Source organism: Sinohyriopsis cumingii, chromosome 8 (genome assembly GCF_028554795.1).
Source record: "Sinohyriopsis cumingii isolate HCF-2022 chromosome 8, ASM2855479v2, whole genome shotgun sequence".
In the NCBI taxonomy this organism is placed as follows: Eukaryota; Metazoa; Mollusca; class Bivalvia; order Unionida; family Unionidae; genus Sinohyriopsis; species Sinohyriopsis cumingii.
In genome coordinates, this window is record NC_142968.1 from 81,556,413 (window position 1) to 81,574,941 (window position 18,529).

At 32.7% G+C, this 18,529-nt stretch overlaps 1 protein-coding gene across 1 annotated transcript; it reads right to left on the reverse strand.

Moving 5' to 3' along the window:
* Window positions 1–6,750: 6,750 nt before the first annotated feature.
* On the reverse strand, window positions 6,751–17,595 carry LOC149793981 (uncharacterized). The gene is made up of 7 exons (XM_089966492.1): window positions 17,265–17,595; window positions 16,496–16,822; window positions 13,658–13,966; window positions 11,079–11,168; window positions 10,524–10,619; window positions 9,050–9,886; window positions 6,751–7,925 (listed from the first exon to the last, which is right to left on the reverse strand). The coding sequence occupies exons 1-7, from the start codon at window positions 17,383–17,385 to the stop codon at window positions 7,774–7,776; spliced, it is 1,932 nt and encodes a 643-aa protein (XP_089822618.1). The 5' UTR covers window positions 17,386–17,595; the 3' UTR covers window positions 6,751–7,773.
* Window positions 17,596–18,529: the final 934 nt, after the last annotated feature.

Genomic DNA, 18,529 nt, shown 5'->3' on the forward strand with positions numbered 1-18,529 from the left:
TGACATTGTATGTTTGTATTGTTTAATACGAACATGTGTTACGAAACCATTCAAGATCAAAGATACATTTGAGGACATCCTACAAAGGTTGGGCCAAAACTGATATTGTTTACCGAAATCGACATTGTTTCATGGTATGGGTCGACAGTGACAAACATTATTCCTTTATCACATTTTGATCGACAGAATCTGACTGCGCTGACATTGTTCTGGACTGACTCAGGAATGATGGCTGTGTACGTTATTTGCTGATATCTGCAGTTACCGTAAAATTGCATTATGGAGTCCGTTTGTGACATCTTTGAAAATTGTTGCTCCCATAATTTATAAGCTCGATACGTGAGACATTTAGTTGGTAACCTCTTTAACTGTATATTATGAAAATTTAATTTGCATATAGAATAGAAAGTTAATAAGATAAGAATTTATAAAAGACTGATATATTATGCGAACTGTTTCTGACGGGAAAATAGAAGTGGCACAGTTTTATAAGAATGTAGCGTTGTTAATGACGCAGTGGGTCATCGTTAGTAAATTATGAATTTGTCCATAAAAGGAATAGTGATATACTAAAATTCATATCCAGATGGGCTGAATATGCAAGAAGGAGCTATTATAAAGAAGGTTGAGATATATTGTTTATTGAATCATGCAACCACCCACTATATGCAAATATTATATTTTTAGAAGAATTTTAAACTTCATATAAAAAGTGTGTTTAAAAAATTAGTAATGGCCTGAAATCAAAATTAATTTATCTATACAAAATGCCACGTAAAACTTATTTTGTCAATTAGCAGTTTTGTAATAATGAATTCATAACGCGCAGATTTAAGAATATTCAGCCGGACATAAGAACGAACGGATGTACACATCGATCAGCGGATATAACTTTACAAAACAAGATGCACCTGCCTCAAGCAGTGATCAGTGTGGTGGGTCTAGCAAATCACTATCAGGAAATACAAATGAAACACAATGCATTCCAGTCTTTCCTAAAAATATTGTAGTAAAACGAAATAATTAAACAGTGACACTAAATATAATAGATTGTAGATGTCATGTGAGCCATTATACTGAACTACAATAATGAGAGGAAGTGACAAATACATACAACTAAGGAATGAATCTCATATAATGAAGGAAATATAATGAAACCCTTTAAAAAGACCGTATTTGGGAGAAGCAAAAAATGTATTTGATTATATCATAAACAGCATTAAAAAACACATAAAGAGCAACGTTTCATATTAATTCAATTGAATATATTTTAAAGATATTCCTTTTGCCATTTTGATTTTTTTAAATTAATCATTTTAAGCGCGCTTTAGCCTTTCAAATGAAGTGCAGTAGTAACATAAATTATTCTACTAATTTAGATTTTGTTTTCTTTTGCTACCCTTGTTCTACATCAGAAAGCGTGGAGTCATAGGTGAACTATTGCCGTAGAGGACACATGTTCCATTCTCCAATGTGGTTGAGCTTTCTGAGAAACAGAAAATAATTCAAAAGAATAATAAGCAAGGGTTCAGACCAGAGTGTAATCTGAAAAAAGAATAGTGTTAAACACACTCTATGATAAAAAGCCTTTGTCTCTCTTTTATTGAAACTTTATTGAATTATCTCAAATCGCCATAATCCTGTAAATAAGATATTGTTTAATATAGTATCGTTTTGTGTAGAACTACGATGAATGTTTACTGAAATAAACATTAGCTGCAAAGTGATGTCATAAAAGGAAAGCATTTTTGCAATTGTATCATTATGGTTCAGATCAAACCATAAGAACGTTGCTCCATTCAGGGAAAAAATCAACGATAACAAAAATCAAAGCGGGTTCAATTCTTCCAGTTATTTACGGCCGTCCGGCCGTACAAGGATTTCGTTTGGCCAGGATATTTTTTCCATTGATACAAATCCCCCTCTGCTATCGCACCACATTATACGAGCCTTTGACTAATGGCTAATTTGAATAACTTAAATGTTAATAGCAATAAAGGCTACACAAAATAAATACGACTACTTGTAATTGTCTCCATATGAGCATATTATAATTAATTTGGATCTACCTTTACAAATGTGTTAATATGCGAAACTGATAACATTTAACATTTAACGTAGTTGAATATGTAACGATATATCATTGGAATGTTGATAATCTGGAACTACTGAAAATTTAGAATTTCAGATAATTGACCAAGTAGTAAGCTCAAGCAATATTCTTTCAAAATGTCCTTTGGTTAAACGATGTGGTTAAATACATAAAGGGTTTTACGCCATTTTTCAGCGCAAGATAGGCTATACATGGCGGCCAGTATTAATGGTAGAGGAAGAACCCGGGAAAACCCCAGAAAGAACCACCAACCCACGAGAAGCTACCGGCAAGCTTTCTCACATATCCACATTAGCCGAGCCCGAGACTCGAACCCAAGAAGACAGAGGTGAGATGTCAGTGATCCGTGACGGAAAGCGTTTAAGGCCACTGGGCTATTCGGCGCCCCCTGTGTTTTTGAAGTCAAGGCGTGAATTTGTTTGGCAATTATATGCTAGGACATAGAAGATAATATGTTGTGGAATGCTGAAAGTGGGAGTGCGGAAAGTTGGTAATTTATAAAATCCATTAACATTTTAGTGATAATCACGCAAAACTAGATAAGAAGAAAACACACACAACAGTGCAATTATTTACGAACTTCAGTGAATGTGAAGAAAATCAATTTGAACTCATGGTATCGTATATAGACAAAACCTTATGAAGGACTGCAATTGTTCACATATGATTACATATAACGATTTACGTTGCCAATCCAAAAAAAGTACCATTTATAATTGTTTGTTTATAGGAATTAAGCGTGGTGCAAACGTGCGGAATACATGTTTTGTACGTTGGATGAAAATGCTTAAGAACGACAATACATCACAAATGAAATAAGGTGCAAAATCTGACTATAAAATTTCATCATCCAGATAACTGGCAAAGAAACTCCTACGAATTATAAGCCACTCAAGGGGGCAGGCGGCTACCACCACTGGCCGACCATGCAGAACGGCAAAGTATAGTCTACACAGCTGTAAAAGACCATCCTGTCACCATGCCTGAAAAGCACAAGCTGGAAACAAACTCCTTAGCATTTTTTAATTATGTGGCATCAGGAGCACAAACCAGGCCTTTTCATAAGGAGCTGAAGATCCAATATCATGAAAATGTAATAATTAAATGATATTTGGTCTAACCGCAAACTGACACTGTATATTTCAATCGTTTGTTAAAAGTTGAGGAGTAGGAAACATTTTCTTCCTTTCAATAAGTTATATGTGTAAATTATGTAAATATGCTCTTAATGTTTGAACTTTGTTTCAAAACTTTGGTATTGCAACTAAATTATTAGTTACGCCCAAACTCAACGATAAAGAATGAACATCTGCTAGAATGAAGGGTTGCTCTCTCCAGTACTGTGGGGACACGCCTATTTCTAAACGTTGTTTGATAAGTGATGAAATGCTTTCGCATTTCCAACCAATTAGTTGTTCCACGGCAATACAAGTCCTATTCCATTGATATACATGTCTGGCTAAAGTAGTATGCACATAATAATGTTTCAGATCAGTTAACAGAGGACTGTAGGGAAAATAGATATATATCTTATTAACACAAATACATCTGGTCGCTGTCAGATTACAGTAGAATTTGTTTATCAGTATAAACATTCTCCCCAATTCACCATTAATGCAGTCACTTTGAAACATATTTTCTCATTTCTTGTTAATCTGATCGCAATTTGCGCAATATGTTGTTTCAACAACGGCAAAATTTCGTGAGAATTATCACCAAAATATATCAGCATGGTTAAATATTTGGATACCTGGATGATGCAATAATTGACATACTAAATTGGGAGATATGTCATTAAATGTTTATGATTATTTGAATATAGGCCACATTGATTGATGCTCATGACGAGCAACAGGTTGTTTATATCTTTGTGCTCGCTTGTGCGTGTTTATATATTTTAGACAATATAACAGTGCATGAAATTTCCAGGTAATATGAAGCTGAATTAGATTCAGTTACTGCCTGCAATCCGTTACCTAAATAATGCTTGTATTACTTATATATATATATGTATATATATTTGCTTATGTGGCTTTGGGTATATATGCGTATGACAGCACAAATACTTGTCAGAATAAAATCACTTAAATAAACAAAACACCTGGAAACATTAGTCAGAAACAATAATTGAAAAGACTCAATGTTTATACTCATTGTTAAATGAATACTCGCATGGATCATTCAGTCTTTAAATTAACTATTTCTCATAAAGTGAATTTATAAAATATGTACTAGTTTTATCCAGCAAAGAATAACGTCTTTGGCGGTGCACTTGTATTCAAGAATGAGTCATATATAGTTCCACTGTACTATGCTGGACCCTTTTGTTCGCCGATTATTTACGATACGTCTGAGGAAACATAATTTGAGGAAAATAACTAATAACGGATATAGTGATATATAAAACGAATAAACTACATAATATTAGCATGGTTTCTTCTAAATAAGATTATGTGGAAATTTGCGTGTTGTTAACAGAGGAGTGAATACAGTAATAGGAATATGTTATCAATGATTAACCCAGTATCCCATTTTCTTATTAAAAGATATAAACAACTTCCCCAGAAATAGTATGTGTCTGTAATCATACACTTTTGGCAGGAAAAATAATAGTTAGACAATCAGAATATATTACTTCTCTTCCATTTACATTCGAACCCGATGTAACTAACAATTAACTAGAAGACATAAGTCCAACATTGGTCTCAAATATTTACCTTCAGAAGCGTCTCTTAAACGAAAACCATTATATACTATGATGCATACAAAACCATGTCTAACTTTCGAAGGTGAAATATACACTTTTTCTATACCTTATATGGATTCGTCTTTGATCTGTGTAGTGATTTACAAATACAGATTAGAACAGGAACATTTTGTGTATGAGAGATAAATGCTGTTTTTCATCCTGAGGACTATTTAATACTAGTTAATAAATTATATATTTGCAAGATGTATCAGATACTAAGCGGTATATTCATATGAAGTGACAAAGATGTGCGCCTTGTTCGAATTTTCCTGATGATGAAAAGTAATACTTCTAATACGGTTAATTGTTACTGCTTTCGTACTGCCTTATGAATAGTAACACTGTTGTTTGTTATGTTAATGCTGCTTTATTTCACCTCTGTCTGTGTGGGCTCGAGTCTCGGATTCGGCCAATGTGGGTATGTGGGAAAGCTTGCTAGTAGCTTCTCAATTGTCGGTGTTTCTTTCCGGGCATTTCCCAGGTACTTCCTCTACCATTAATACTGGGCGCCATGTATAGCCTATATTGTGCTGACAAATGTCGTTAAACCCTACAACAAGAAGAAACCTGCTTTATTAATGCTTTTTATTTTTTCACAAAACATTGATATTATGAAAGAAAACTTATTACAGTGGAATCGTGCGAAGACTATTTGGGCTATGGTGTTTTGTAAAAACCATCTACATTTCAAAGTAATAATTACAACATAATATCCCTGCAATTTTATTAGTTCCATTACATATCTTGTCTTACAACATAAATATATTTATCTAATTCTTGAAAAATGATTTTGCAAATTACCTGAAATACAATTAATTTATTAGAGTGTCCCTTCTTATATCTTCGACCTTCTATCAACCATTGATCAATACTAGATTCATTCAAATTAAGACCACAGACAAGATCTATTGTATGGTAATGATGTGCATGCGATCGGATGTAGATAACTCAACCTGAGGAGCCGAACATTAAATTACATTTTTTTCACCTCGTTGATGCATACTAAAGACGTAGCTCATAATATATCTGTTAGGATTGTATTATGCTGCCCAGAAAGATAATCAGGATATTTCAAAAGATCAGACTTTATACCAGAATTGTTTTTCCATCATAAATGAGTAATGAGGGGAAACAATGATTCTCACTGATAAGGCTTTGTCCACATTTATATGCACTAACAGCCTTTCTTTACATAATTCGAAAAAAAAGTTTATAATAGTTGTAACATTTGGCAACATTTGCAGAAATCCAAGATCTCCTAATTCCCCAATGGGTACGAAATAATGGATGAGTGCATTTGTTGACTGACCAACAGCTTTGAATCGCTTAAACTGTTGTATAATGTTCAGTAAGACATAAAGATTCCACATCTGTTAGCACCAGAGCAATATTTGTGATATGAGAATGGTCAATTGATATAACATTACAAATAGCCAAGTTATTTTGCCTACAATACAATTTCCTGAAAACAAACTTATTACCAATTCGGAATTGTTCAAGATATGATTTTATGCTAAAATGACTTTAACTTGCAAAATACACGCAGATTATATTTCCGCTCAGCTGAGATATTGAAAACAGAGGCATAGAAATGTACATTCTCAAGGAAATACCAATAAATAACACCTTTACGTCTTTGCAAGTAATCATTTTAATTTTTATTTAGTGAATACAACTTCAAATATAAAATTACAACTAAACACAACACAAACATTGTGTAATGGATAATATTTAGAAAAGTAGAACATGATGTATTTTTTGAAAACACATACATACATACATACCTACATACATACATGCATACATACATACATACATACATACATACATACATACATATATACATTCATACATACATACATATTACATACATATATATTGCTTAAAATGCTTATGTATATGCATTTTACCATCTTCAAGATATTATGGTTCACTTTATTGTAGATGTAAACTGAACTGAATGAAATGGACACTTCAATGTTTGCAAAACACATGTATACTGAATGACTTACACGGTCTATCCAACATAAAGTCCTTTAGAGTGTCTTTAAGATGTACTGGATTAGTTTACTTTTCTAACCGGTAACGAATAAAACATTCCCTGATCTGATGCATATAATATACCTAACAAATATTAGAAGTCAGAAGATTTAAAAAGCCATGTTCTCGCCAAAACTTGAGCACGGACATAATAACATGGCACGATTCATGTTGCTGTATCGCTGAAACGTTAATGCTACTTTACAATAACTTTAAATCAGTCAAGAAATAAAAGCAGAAACGTAGGGTTCTAGATAACATATATTGACAAAATGTTCATCGTGGTTTATATCACTGGAAACCGGTCAAACTACGAGACAATCTGGGAAAATCATCTGGTGAATTTTAATTGTAAGTATTGAAAATGTTTTCAAGCAATTATTGGTAATAAAAAAAGTATGTACACTGTACACTCCACACTAAAGTTTCTATAAATCTCTTGAAATTTTTCTGATTACCTTGTATGCTCCACAACGATAATTGTGAATGTCTTCCAAAATCTCTTGCAAATAAAGAAACATCAAAATTGTACTTTGTACGAATTTGAAACCACGTAAAGAGAAGCAGAACCATTGTGGTCTAGATATCATATGCTGGTAATACGGGCATCGTAGTATATGTCACTGGAAACCTGTCACACAAATAAGACAATCTGGGTAAATTTTGACACAATGATTTTATACAATTTGTAGCTTTAAAGAGCATTATCGAAATTTAGTTGATATTGTTTTGGGGAGAGAAACAAATTACCATAATTACCAATGCAATATGTCTGCTTTTAGTTCTTCCTTTGAATATGAAACGCTGAGTACATACAGAGAATTGTAATAATTTTGTTGATAACAGTCTTAACTGAACTCCACCTCTAACATCAGACACCCACGTTCGCCATCAGATTTCCATACAAAGACCCACATGACTGGCTTCTCCGATGTCCTCTTGTCTTGGCAGAAGTATCATCCAAAACATGTCCAGCAAAGTCATAATACAACGTCTGCGACACGCTTTGACTTTGTATGTCCTCTAATGTAAAAATGACAAAATAATATATGAATAGTAAAACATGTTACTGTTGTAATAAGGCCTTAAGTTTGCATTAAGTTATGCATGCAAACTATCATTTCATACTATGAATTATCACTACGCAGGACGTAGGTATAACGCAGATCGTTTCTCGTATATGTAGGAAGTACACGATAGAAAGGAACATATTAAATTCTAATACCAAGACCTCATGTTGGCCTGAAATTACTTATACAGCTGGAATGGTAAATACATAAATAGTCGAAAGTCGAACAAATTATTTAGGTTCGCAGGATGATTTCAGTCCAATTTGGTCTATACCAGATATTTAGTGTTATTGAATTCAAACAAAACTAATTTTCTGAGTATTTTTAGTGAAGGTCTACGCTATGTTTGCAAAAGACTAAGTGCTCAATGCGTGAATACATGCTGTAATTTTTTTCGGGGGGGGGGGATTTTTTTAGATTATTACAGGCATTTCAGTATAATAAGATTGTTAGTGATCCTTCCATTTCTATATTTCGGATTTGCATCAACAATGTTTCAGTTTTAAAAAGCTTTGATGAAGGAATGTTGTTAATCACTTTTCGTGGCATGTTCTAGGGAAAACGATTTCTTGTTTGGATTTTGTGTTCTATTTTCGTTCACATTCTCTTCAGAATTCAGCCGAATTTAGTTATTGTTTATGAAGACCTTTATTGAGAGGCCCAGTGTTCCATCACCTTTGAATCCTAAATGGATCAACTCAAAGATACATGCATACAGACATACATACATACATACATACATACAGACATACAGACAGACATACAGACATACATGTAAACATACATAGATCATATATATGTATATATATATATATATATATATATATATATATATATATATATATATATATATATATATATATATATATATATATATATATATATATATATATATATATATATATATATATATATATATATATAGATACACACATGGAGAGATATAGAGATATGAAAAGATATATACTCAATCGCAAACATCTTTCAAATTGAAATGTTTTGGACACTTATTAATGCTTTACTCAAAAGCTGTTAAAAACAGCAAAGGCATTGCATATACGATACTTAACACTCTACCTTGATGCTCTGACAACTCTGGTCCAGGTACGTATACGAAGGACGTCAAAGACTGAGAAATCCTATGTGTTCTACTTCGTCTGTGCTGTGAATAATTTGGCAAATGTATGGCATGCAAAGAAAAGCTATCTTCTGATTCAAGGAAACTTGGAGAGTCTAATGTTTTGTTAATATCACTCCTTTCTAGCTCAGCTCTGGTGCCTGCACAATGAATCCCACTATGTCTTTCCTTGCTGTCGTTGGAATAGAACGTTGATGGGTCGATACTTATTTGTGATGTATTCTTTATATTTTTATATTTAGAGAAGGAATTGGTAATGGAAACGTCTTCATTGGCCTTCTTAGTTACAATAGAATACTGGTTGTGTGTTTTTAAGGATTTATAACAAGACTGATCCACGTAATCAAAGCTACATGAGTCTTCCGCAAAATGTTCTGACTGATTTGTATCATATAGCCTTATGCATGATTGATCATAACGAAATTCAGTTTCCTGTGCGTCCATGTCATTCATATCGTCATATTCATGAGTAGGTTCTGATTGAATTGTTTCAGATGACGAGGAAACAATGGGTTGTATCTGAATTTGGCTTACAACTGACATTGTAGAATCTAATCCTCGTGCGCAAAGATGGTTTTCGTTTAGTGTGACTTTGTCCTGAATTTGATTATAGGCGAAATGTATCAGATCAGAGAAATCACTGTTTTCCGTTAAAACCGTTCCAGTTGCTTCAGCAGAATGTTCAGTCTCTCTGGTCTGGATACAATTGCGAGAACTGCTGGCGATATGTTCTCTTGCATTCATGTGTGACATATCATTAGTCTTGGTCCTTGATGCTGAAAATTAATGAAAGTTATGAAATTGAGCATAATCTCATATATAAAATAAACGCATCTCAATGTTTTGTAATTACATCAATTGTTCCATTCATGTTGGAAATGTACAAGTTTAGTTATTCGTCCCTGCTGCAAGTTATGGTGGAACAACTGACCGACCAATTGATTTAACTACTTTATGTGTATACCTTGTCTGGCGTAGATTGCGCTGTATTAATAAATCCATATTTTAGTCAATTATATTTTGTTATGAGAAAATATATTTTAATCACTTGCCGTAATACAAGTTCTTCTATTATTCTTAAAAAATCTACTATATTTCTAGTACAAAATACTTACTAGAATGTAGTTGTATCATATTATGACGAACCGTTATTTATTTGTTCAACCAGACATGAATAATTATAAACATTTGGCGTTTTGGTTCCTCCATTTTTATATTACCATTATAGAGTTACTTAGAAACATATCTCAGCTTTGAAATGGAATTCAGATATCTTGATATATATATATATATATATATATATATATATATATATATATATATATATATATATATATATATATATATATATATATATATATATATATATATATATAAAAGGCAAATGTTGTATAAAATAAAATCCTATATTACTTTTCCTTCGGTGTAGCCTTCTCACATGATTCATAATCAGACCAGCAGCCACGAGTAAGACCGCTACTGCAGAGACGGCAATAATTTCTAACATGTCTGAAAGGAAATATATGCGCTGGGATGTTACATACATAATGATTCAGATGGCGGAATGTGACTATGCGTATTTATGTACCTGAAAATATATATGAAGATTGAGATTCAATGACAGAGAGAATACAAATGATCTGGAAAAACACCAAAACCTGTATAGATAGCTTTATAGTTAGTTCAAGTGATGTAGACCAATCGTATTTCCATATTTGCAAGTAAGTAACATATGCAATATATTAAATTAAAGAAATCATATTATTAGACACGATACACATTCATTTTGGATAATTATAACTACACAGTATGTATGGGGATGCAATAATCCATTATATTACAACAGAAGGAATTAATAACGACTGAAACATGCTGTACAATGAATATATTTGTCCTTTAATCATTCGTTGAATTAAATTGGTTCATAAATCAATAAAATGTTTAAATTCTATCTCTTTCACAACTTACATTTTTCTGACCTAGAGCTTGAGAGATTAGGGATGAATGGTGTGCTGACATATGAATCTCTACTTCCTGAGCTTGATGTAGTGTTGATTTCTGAACAAAAAGAGACATTATGTAGAATAATGTAGGATTCAGATTAACGCCATATCAATCATAAATCAGTGTATTATGATGCTTAAATGGATGCAGAACTGTGATGTCATTTTCAATCACGATGCTTTCGCAGTTCTACCGTCTGTTTCTCATCGTAGATATTTCAAATTAATATATATATAGATATATATATCGTCATGTCCCATCCATTTCTAGGTCAGGATAAAATATCATCCAGCATCCGATCCGCAACAAGGTGTATCAAACTAGTTGAAGTATAAGAAGTTTAAAAGATTTGTTCCTGCAGACATAGTCATATAAAGCTTCACAAACACACCCGCTTTTGTGTTTTAGTTGTTAGTCTTGGTAATGTTGTGTATTTGCCTTTCATAATATCTCACCGAAAGTCGAAAGCGCTCAGGCTAGTTAGATTCTACTTTACAATTTAGGTGTCCGTTTATTCCATGCATCTTAATCAATCCCTGACACAAACCATTCCTTGCTAGATCCAGTGCACTTCACAATTTTCTTCATGGTTTATTGGGGCCGCAAGTAAAACATGAACATGTTTTTATTTTATTGTATTGTCAATAATGCAAAATACGTTTTTGTAAATAATTAAATATAAAATATCTATATTAATAAGACTAATCCGATCCCAATTGTTTTATTATTCATTATTTAATTTATTCATTTTAAATCGTTAAAGACAATATACAATGTAACATTATTTTAGTTCCTTATTTCACTATTTGTCATGTTCTATATCAAAATTTGATGAATCGGTTGATCCAATTTATCGTAGATGATGAGGTGACATCTTCTAAATGATAATAAAGTAAAAGAAGAAAGTGATGGAAAGAGATGAATTCTTGATGGGGTTCATTCTTACGCGGGTCATCGTTACAGTTATCAAATCCAGAACCATTCATTCTAACCTCATCAATGGTATGTGTGTTGTTAATAAAGACAACGGTATAACTAGTCAACTATGCATATTTCATGTTTGACTTCTTTTGAATTGTGTTATGGTGATTGCAATTTAAATCATACAAAGACTTGATAGGAACGTAAGGAATCGTGTAACTGTTCAACACCCACCGAACATCTGCCACCCATACAGAAATCCAAAGGATGTGATAAAATGCTTCATAAGTGCTTGATTGCTATATGTATCTACATATATGGCTTGTAAGTTACCAACAGCTAGTTTTCAATCAAGTAATAGGTCAATACATTCGCAAACACATTCAGTTATCTTGCATTACAAAATGCAATGTTATAAATGTGATTTATAGAATAGCATTTCTTTCAATATGTGAAGATATTTCTGATAAATTAAAATACATAAGGAAGCTAAACAATAAAATAACCGTAGACGCGCCGACAAAACGGAAACGATATTCTTATATATTATTCGCACATGAGTATGAGCATGATCAATTTATAGAATCCATTAAAAATATGAATTCACATGCATCACGTCGTTGTTGTTCAATCAAACAGAAATGTTCTTAATATATTTGCTTAAAATATAGAATATCATTTTAGTTTTAAAATATCATCATGAGAGACACAGAAACAGAGAGTGACTCAATCGCACTCATCTATTCAGCCGTATGAAAGCTTGGAATGAAAATCCGAATGAATTTAAGAAATAGCAACATTTAGGTTTCACGTGCTTTTAATATTTATTTTCTTGACTATAGTTTGTGGGATTTCTTTCAGATTATGACAATCAAGTTTTAAATCAATAGCAAATAATAATAGGGTTCAGAGCCTTGATTTCGATTTCAACAAATGTTTTTAAATATTCGTTTGACGCATATTTATGTTCAATATCTTTTGTAATACTTTGCTTGGAAATATGAGATTAGTTTTAATAAATTTTAATTCTATTTCAAGAATTACAACCATACTATGTTTGAATCCATACATTTTAGTTTTCTGTGGACATATCTTTAATGGATGTTTTAGGATTCGATTCATGAGGAGATTGCTGTTTATTGTTATGAGAATGCACCGGTCCTCTAGTCAATAATGTAAAAACCATGTTGTCAATTTTCATTCCTTCCATACTAGCTGCATGTTGTAATTCAGAGTATAAAAGAAAAAAATCGAAACTCACACATTGTGCACATGTTATGACATTATTGAAACTGAGACTTATGATTCCGCAGATTATAATCATAAGCTTGTTCATTGTGTCTCAAAGAAACGCAATAAGCCATCATTGTGTTTTCAATTACTCTGGATAAATGTCATTAAGTCTGATCTTGAGTGGACTGATGCCCAACTGAAAAGATGCCAATTGTGCTTTCTTCGTATTTATTGCACATGAGAATTCGTTTTCAATACAATCTGCTTTTTCAATTAGTTATTTTAAGATTATAATTCTTGTGCGCAATGTACCATGCATATCAAATATAAGGAAACATTCTTCGAACAAACAGTATATATTATTGATCTAATCTGCAAGAAATAGTTACCTGTAAACTCGACAAATACGGAATCCATAAGTAAATCCTTGTCGTCCCAGGCAACATACATTCCCATGTCAAACACGTTTACTTTGCGAATTGTGAACGAGAAACTGTTTCCATTCAAAACACAGCTTTCTATTCGATGCACATACACCTTTCCTTCTTCTGTACAGTTTTTCTGGGTAACATCATACTTTACAACAGGGAAATATAGTTTAGATATCATCATCGCAATTTTAATAGAAGTTATATTCGTTATATTACATGTGAAAAGAAGGACCAAGGGCGCACTATCATTTCCATGTAGTCTATGCCCTACAATATAAACAAAATGTATTATAACAAAGAAAATATGACCAAATCTCCAAATATTGTTTTATAACTAATAAGATTAAGATCCATAAACAAACAAAATAAATTAATATCCACCTTTGTGTATATGAATATTTTCCAGGTATCGTATCATTTCCCCTACGTACCGATTGACTGAATCAAAATTATGACGCGCTGGTATAAATTTACATGTAAAAGGAAGGACCATTGGATCACTATCACTACCATGTAGTATATGTCCTACGAAATGTACAAAAAGTGTTATGACAAGAAAATATCTCCGAATCCAAAGGTTGTTTTAACAGTAATAAGAGTAAGATCCATAATGATAACGTATTGTTCACCTTTGTGTATACCAACATTTTCCCTGTATCTTATCATTTTCCAAACATCCTGATTGACTGAATTAAAATCATGATGCGCCGGTTTAGGCTCCTTTTCAACTCGTATAGTTTTTCTAGTTATCATTATTGGATGTGAAATTATCTAACTAACTCTTAAACGTCCCTTCTAATCGCAAACGCTCCAAATCTTGCATTAATTTCACAATCACTTTAACCTATATGAAAGGTAGATGTAATACACAAAGTTTAAAGTCAGTACAACATAAACATATACTTGTATAATTAACGAGATAAACAAAACACGAATGAGATAGAGAAATATATAGAGAGAACAACCATATCACTAGTTACAACCTCTAGTGCCCATTTCGTTTATTTGATAAAGTGAGCGTGAAACATGTTCCTTTTCTTAATTAATATTTGTTTATTTTGCAAACAGCTAGCTAGTTATAATCGGATACAGCATCCGCCGGTAGGAAACACTTCTAGATTCAGTCGCCACAGGTGCAAATGGGTGTAGTCATCCGCTGAGCTGGTATTCGTGTTCGATTCTGTCGATTCTGCTGTGAATGAGTTCTATTCATTATCGAATAATCTTGACATTTTGCAATCATGGGTAGAAAATTAAAATCGTTCATTTCTGTCACAGAAATAGGCAAAGAAATAACTTGGTTTTGTCTTAAAATTATTCGACTATTTCTCGATGTACATGCGTACAACGTTATCTAGGGTGAATATGTGTTTTTCCAGGTAAGCGACTGTATTAACATGTACCTAGCCAGAGATTACTTGTGACGAGATAACATAACTAACATGATATGCACGGGTATTCTACCCTGACTTGCACTCAATCTCCAATGGATTTAAGTAAGATCAATTTCTAAAACCAGACTGGTATTATTACGCGATAAGACATTACAAACCGAATAAGCTTCGCATATCAAATGAAAATGTAAATTTAACACTTACCCCTATGGCTGGAGAACAATGGAGAGTGTACACTCCTTAAAAGTGCCAAAAACGACCATTTATTACAACGCATATTTAAAGTATTGAATTACAAGTCACTGTTAGAGGTTAAAGTATTATCATATATCTAGAGATTATAAAGAAACTATTATTATGACCAATTTAGTTTTATTTTAACTGTTATTGTAGCTGATTGTGACTGTCGCTGTGATTGTGTCTGTCGCTGTGAATTGTGATTGTCAATGTGACTGTGCATATGACTAGAGCTGTCTGAAGCTGTCCGAAGCCGTCTAAATTTGTTTAGAGCTGTCTGGAGTTTCCAGAATATTTAATGCTGCGTGCTGACGATACGTATGTATGTATGTACGTATGTCTGTGCCACGGACGTAGACGTAGCAAATTAAAAAAGGTGCTGTATGCTGGCTGTAAGTGTAACGTATGAGACAGTACACGTGGTGGATTCATAACGGGTGCGAGCGGCCGATAAGAGTGTGGGACACCCCAAGGAATCGTGCGACTGTACAAGAAGTCTAGAAGCATACGTTTGGATCAATTGTTGTTCCATTGCATTTTTATATCCATAAGATTATTTTGAATTTTCGTTATGTTCATAAGATTATTTTGAATCTTAGTTGTGTTCATAATATTATTTTGAATCTTAATAGAATTAATATTCGAGATTATGTGAATCTCTCTTCTAGTGTAAAATACTGTTTGAAGCGTATCTACAGTCCATGAGGTTTCTTGGATCTGTACTTCATATAGATTTAATATTGTTGTGTAGAGTGATTTGAGTAAATCGTATGTTGAGAGCGTGAGAGAATTATTGTATTTTTACATAATATATTTATCTTTATTAATTCATTCATAAATTTCCATCTTTCTTACATTGTGTTTGTCTTATTCATTTAGTCCAAAGACCCACTCGGTTTCTATTCTGCGACAATTTCCATAACAATGTTTTTTCAATATAAAATACTGAAAGACTGGGAAATCTGCTTTGTTACTAACAGTCAGTAACGTACATTACTAGTCATTTCAACTAGAAATGTATTTGAATTGTGTGTGTGTCAACCATTCCAATGAGAAAGAAAGATTGTGTTATAATGCGAGAACAATTTTGGAGAGATCATATACTTCAAAAGATGCGTCGAGTAGGTTCTGACAATGATGCATGCAAGATACCAAAATTTCTTACGTATAACAAAAATACTTGTTGCTCTTTCTTTCGGAGAGTTTTGGAGGACTGTGTAATTTCCACTGTCCACAAAATCGACATTTAATAGCAGAAAACTGAAACTGGTTTTGTTCATTTCGATCCCTTTTATTCGGTCTTTATAAACTGTATTAATAGATATGTTGTCACCTTGACTCTTCCTTGGGTCATACAACATCACATTAGTGACATGTCGCTTACTGGTGTAACCAGAGAAGGTTATTTCTAAAACAGCCGTTTCATTAATTTGAAGGTCACCAATATGTATAGTCGCATGTTCTCCTCTAGCATATATCTTTGGTTTCCAGTCTGCAAAAAAAAAAACATAGTTGGAAATATGCTTAAAATATGATAACCCTATTTCGATTCGTTTCATGAGCATCTGAAGTGCTATACACCTTCAAGGCAAGCACATTTAGCTGGAAATGTGAATCAATTTATCCATTGTTAGATAAATACTGGAAATGTTCTTTGATTTTTATCCTGTATTTGCTTTAACTTTCTTTGCTTATATGTGCCTCAATTAAAGTTTACATTTGCAACATTTTAACCGTTTTGTTGTCATAACAAAATATGTCTTTGGTTCTAAATCTCTTTGTGTCAGTGTCCGAACAAGGAACTATCATTTGTACGGACGATCGGTTTACAATCTGTTTACCTTCATTGGCCTTTATGACAAGATAAACTTCTATATATCTAATCGTTCGGGGTTGTAAACTTTATTACGAGTATCTGAGTTTCTTTAGCTTACCTTTTGCATGAACTATTCCAAACAGCATTAAGAAAACACACATCCTGGTTAACAAATCCATGATTTTACACTTAGTTCTGTATCTGCAAATATTCAAAGAGTTAAAAAGTATTGAAAGCATGTAATTCACTGCCTATTGCTGGAAGCAATATGAAAAATGATGCATTTAGAAAGTTGCAAAAGTCTCACTCATATTTAGTTCCATTTAATCATTGCAAAATTCACTGTCCAGACATTACGAAACTTAATTCCAACATTTGATCAAGCAGATTAGACACCCTTTAGAAACTGGGAAAGACACAAAGCATGCATCAAAGCACCACGAGACACACAGAACGCTTTATAACACTAACGTACGACATTTTCTGAGGCAGAGATGAGCAGGAAGTTAAAGCAGGGGAAAGTAACTGATACCATAACATCTGCAGCTGAAACGTCATAACGATGTAGATGATGTTAATGGAAATACATAATTATACAAATATGTGGCTACATTTAATACTTTGCTCTATTTCCTTTTTTAATAAATATCCTGGCGTTAGAAGAGATGTTAAAAATAGACTATATATGTTTATCATCAGAGCACAATGTCATAATGACCATAGGTATCAATGGGAATCTCTGAATGTTTCGATTTATAAATTATGTTCATTTCCTGTAACATAGGAATCTGTACAGTTTATTGTGGTGACCATACGCTACCGATAGGAAAAAGAGGAGAGTAAGATATTATAAACGTTTTAATGTGCGAAGCTATTATAGATCTTACTTGCAACAATACAAATAGGTATTAACAACTAAAGGACAGTATATTTCCATGTAAATGTTAATAAGTTACATTATATTATGTCATGTTTACCCTCAGTTAAGGTTTTAGGAGGTATTTCTTCTATAAAACGCCTGTACGCCAAATGTTTCTGGTCTGCATCTTCATATGTTATACATGTATTTGAGAATATCATCTATGAACTATACAATTGTAAATGCTTTCATTGAATTATGCCTTCTATATATCACCTGCTGTACACTGAAGCACATACTCGCACTAATCCTTTACCATCTACATTGATCAGTTTCCAAATTTAATAAGTTTTAGGATGTGAGAATGAGAGGAGAAAGATTATGTAATCAAAAACGTCTAACAGTAAAGCGTGGAAGGCGTTAATTTCTCCTGGGAGTTTTGAATTCGCATTATAATAATGATGGCATTGTGCATTAAAACTACTACACATATTCACTCTGTTTATAAAATATGCAATGCAGCA

Coding starts and splice junctions, on each gene's coding strand:
- LOC149793981 (XM_089966492.1), bottom strand. CDS start 17,385: ATGCTTTCAATACTTTTTAACTCTTTGAATATTTGCAGATACAGAACT. Junction 16,823..17,264: donor TGGAATAGTTCATGCAAAAG/GTAAGCTAAAGA, acceptor TTTTTTTTGCAG/ACTGGAAACCAAAGATATAT. Junction 11,169..13,657: donor CGTATTTGTCGAGTTTACAG/GTAACTATTTCT, acceptor CTTTTTGTTCAG/AAATCAACACTACATCAAGC.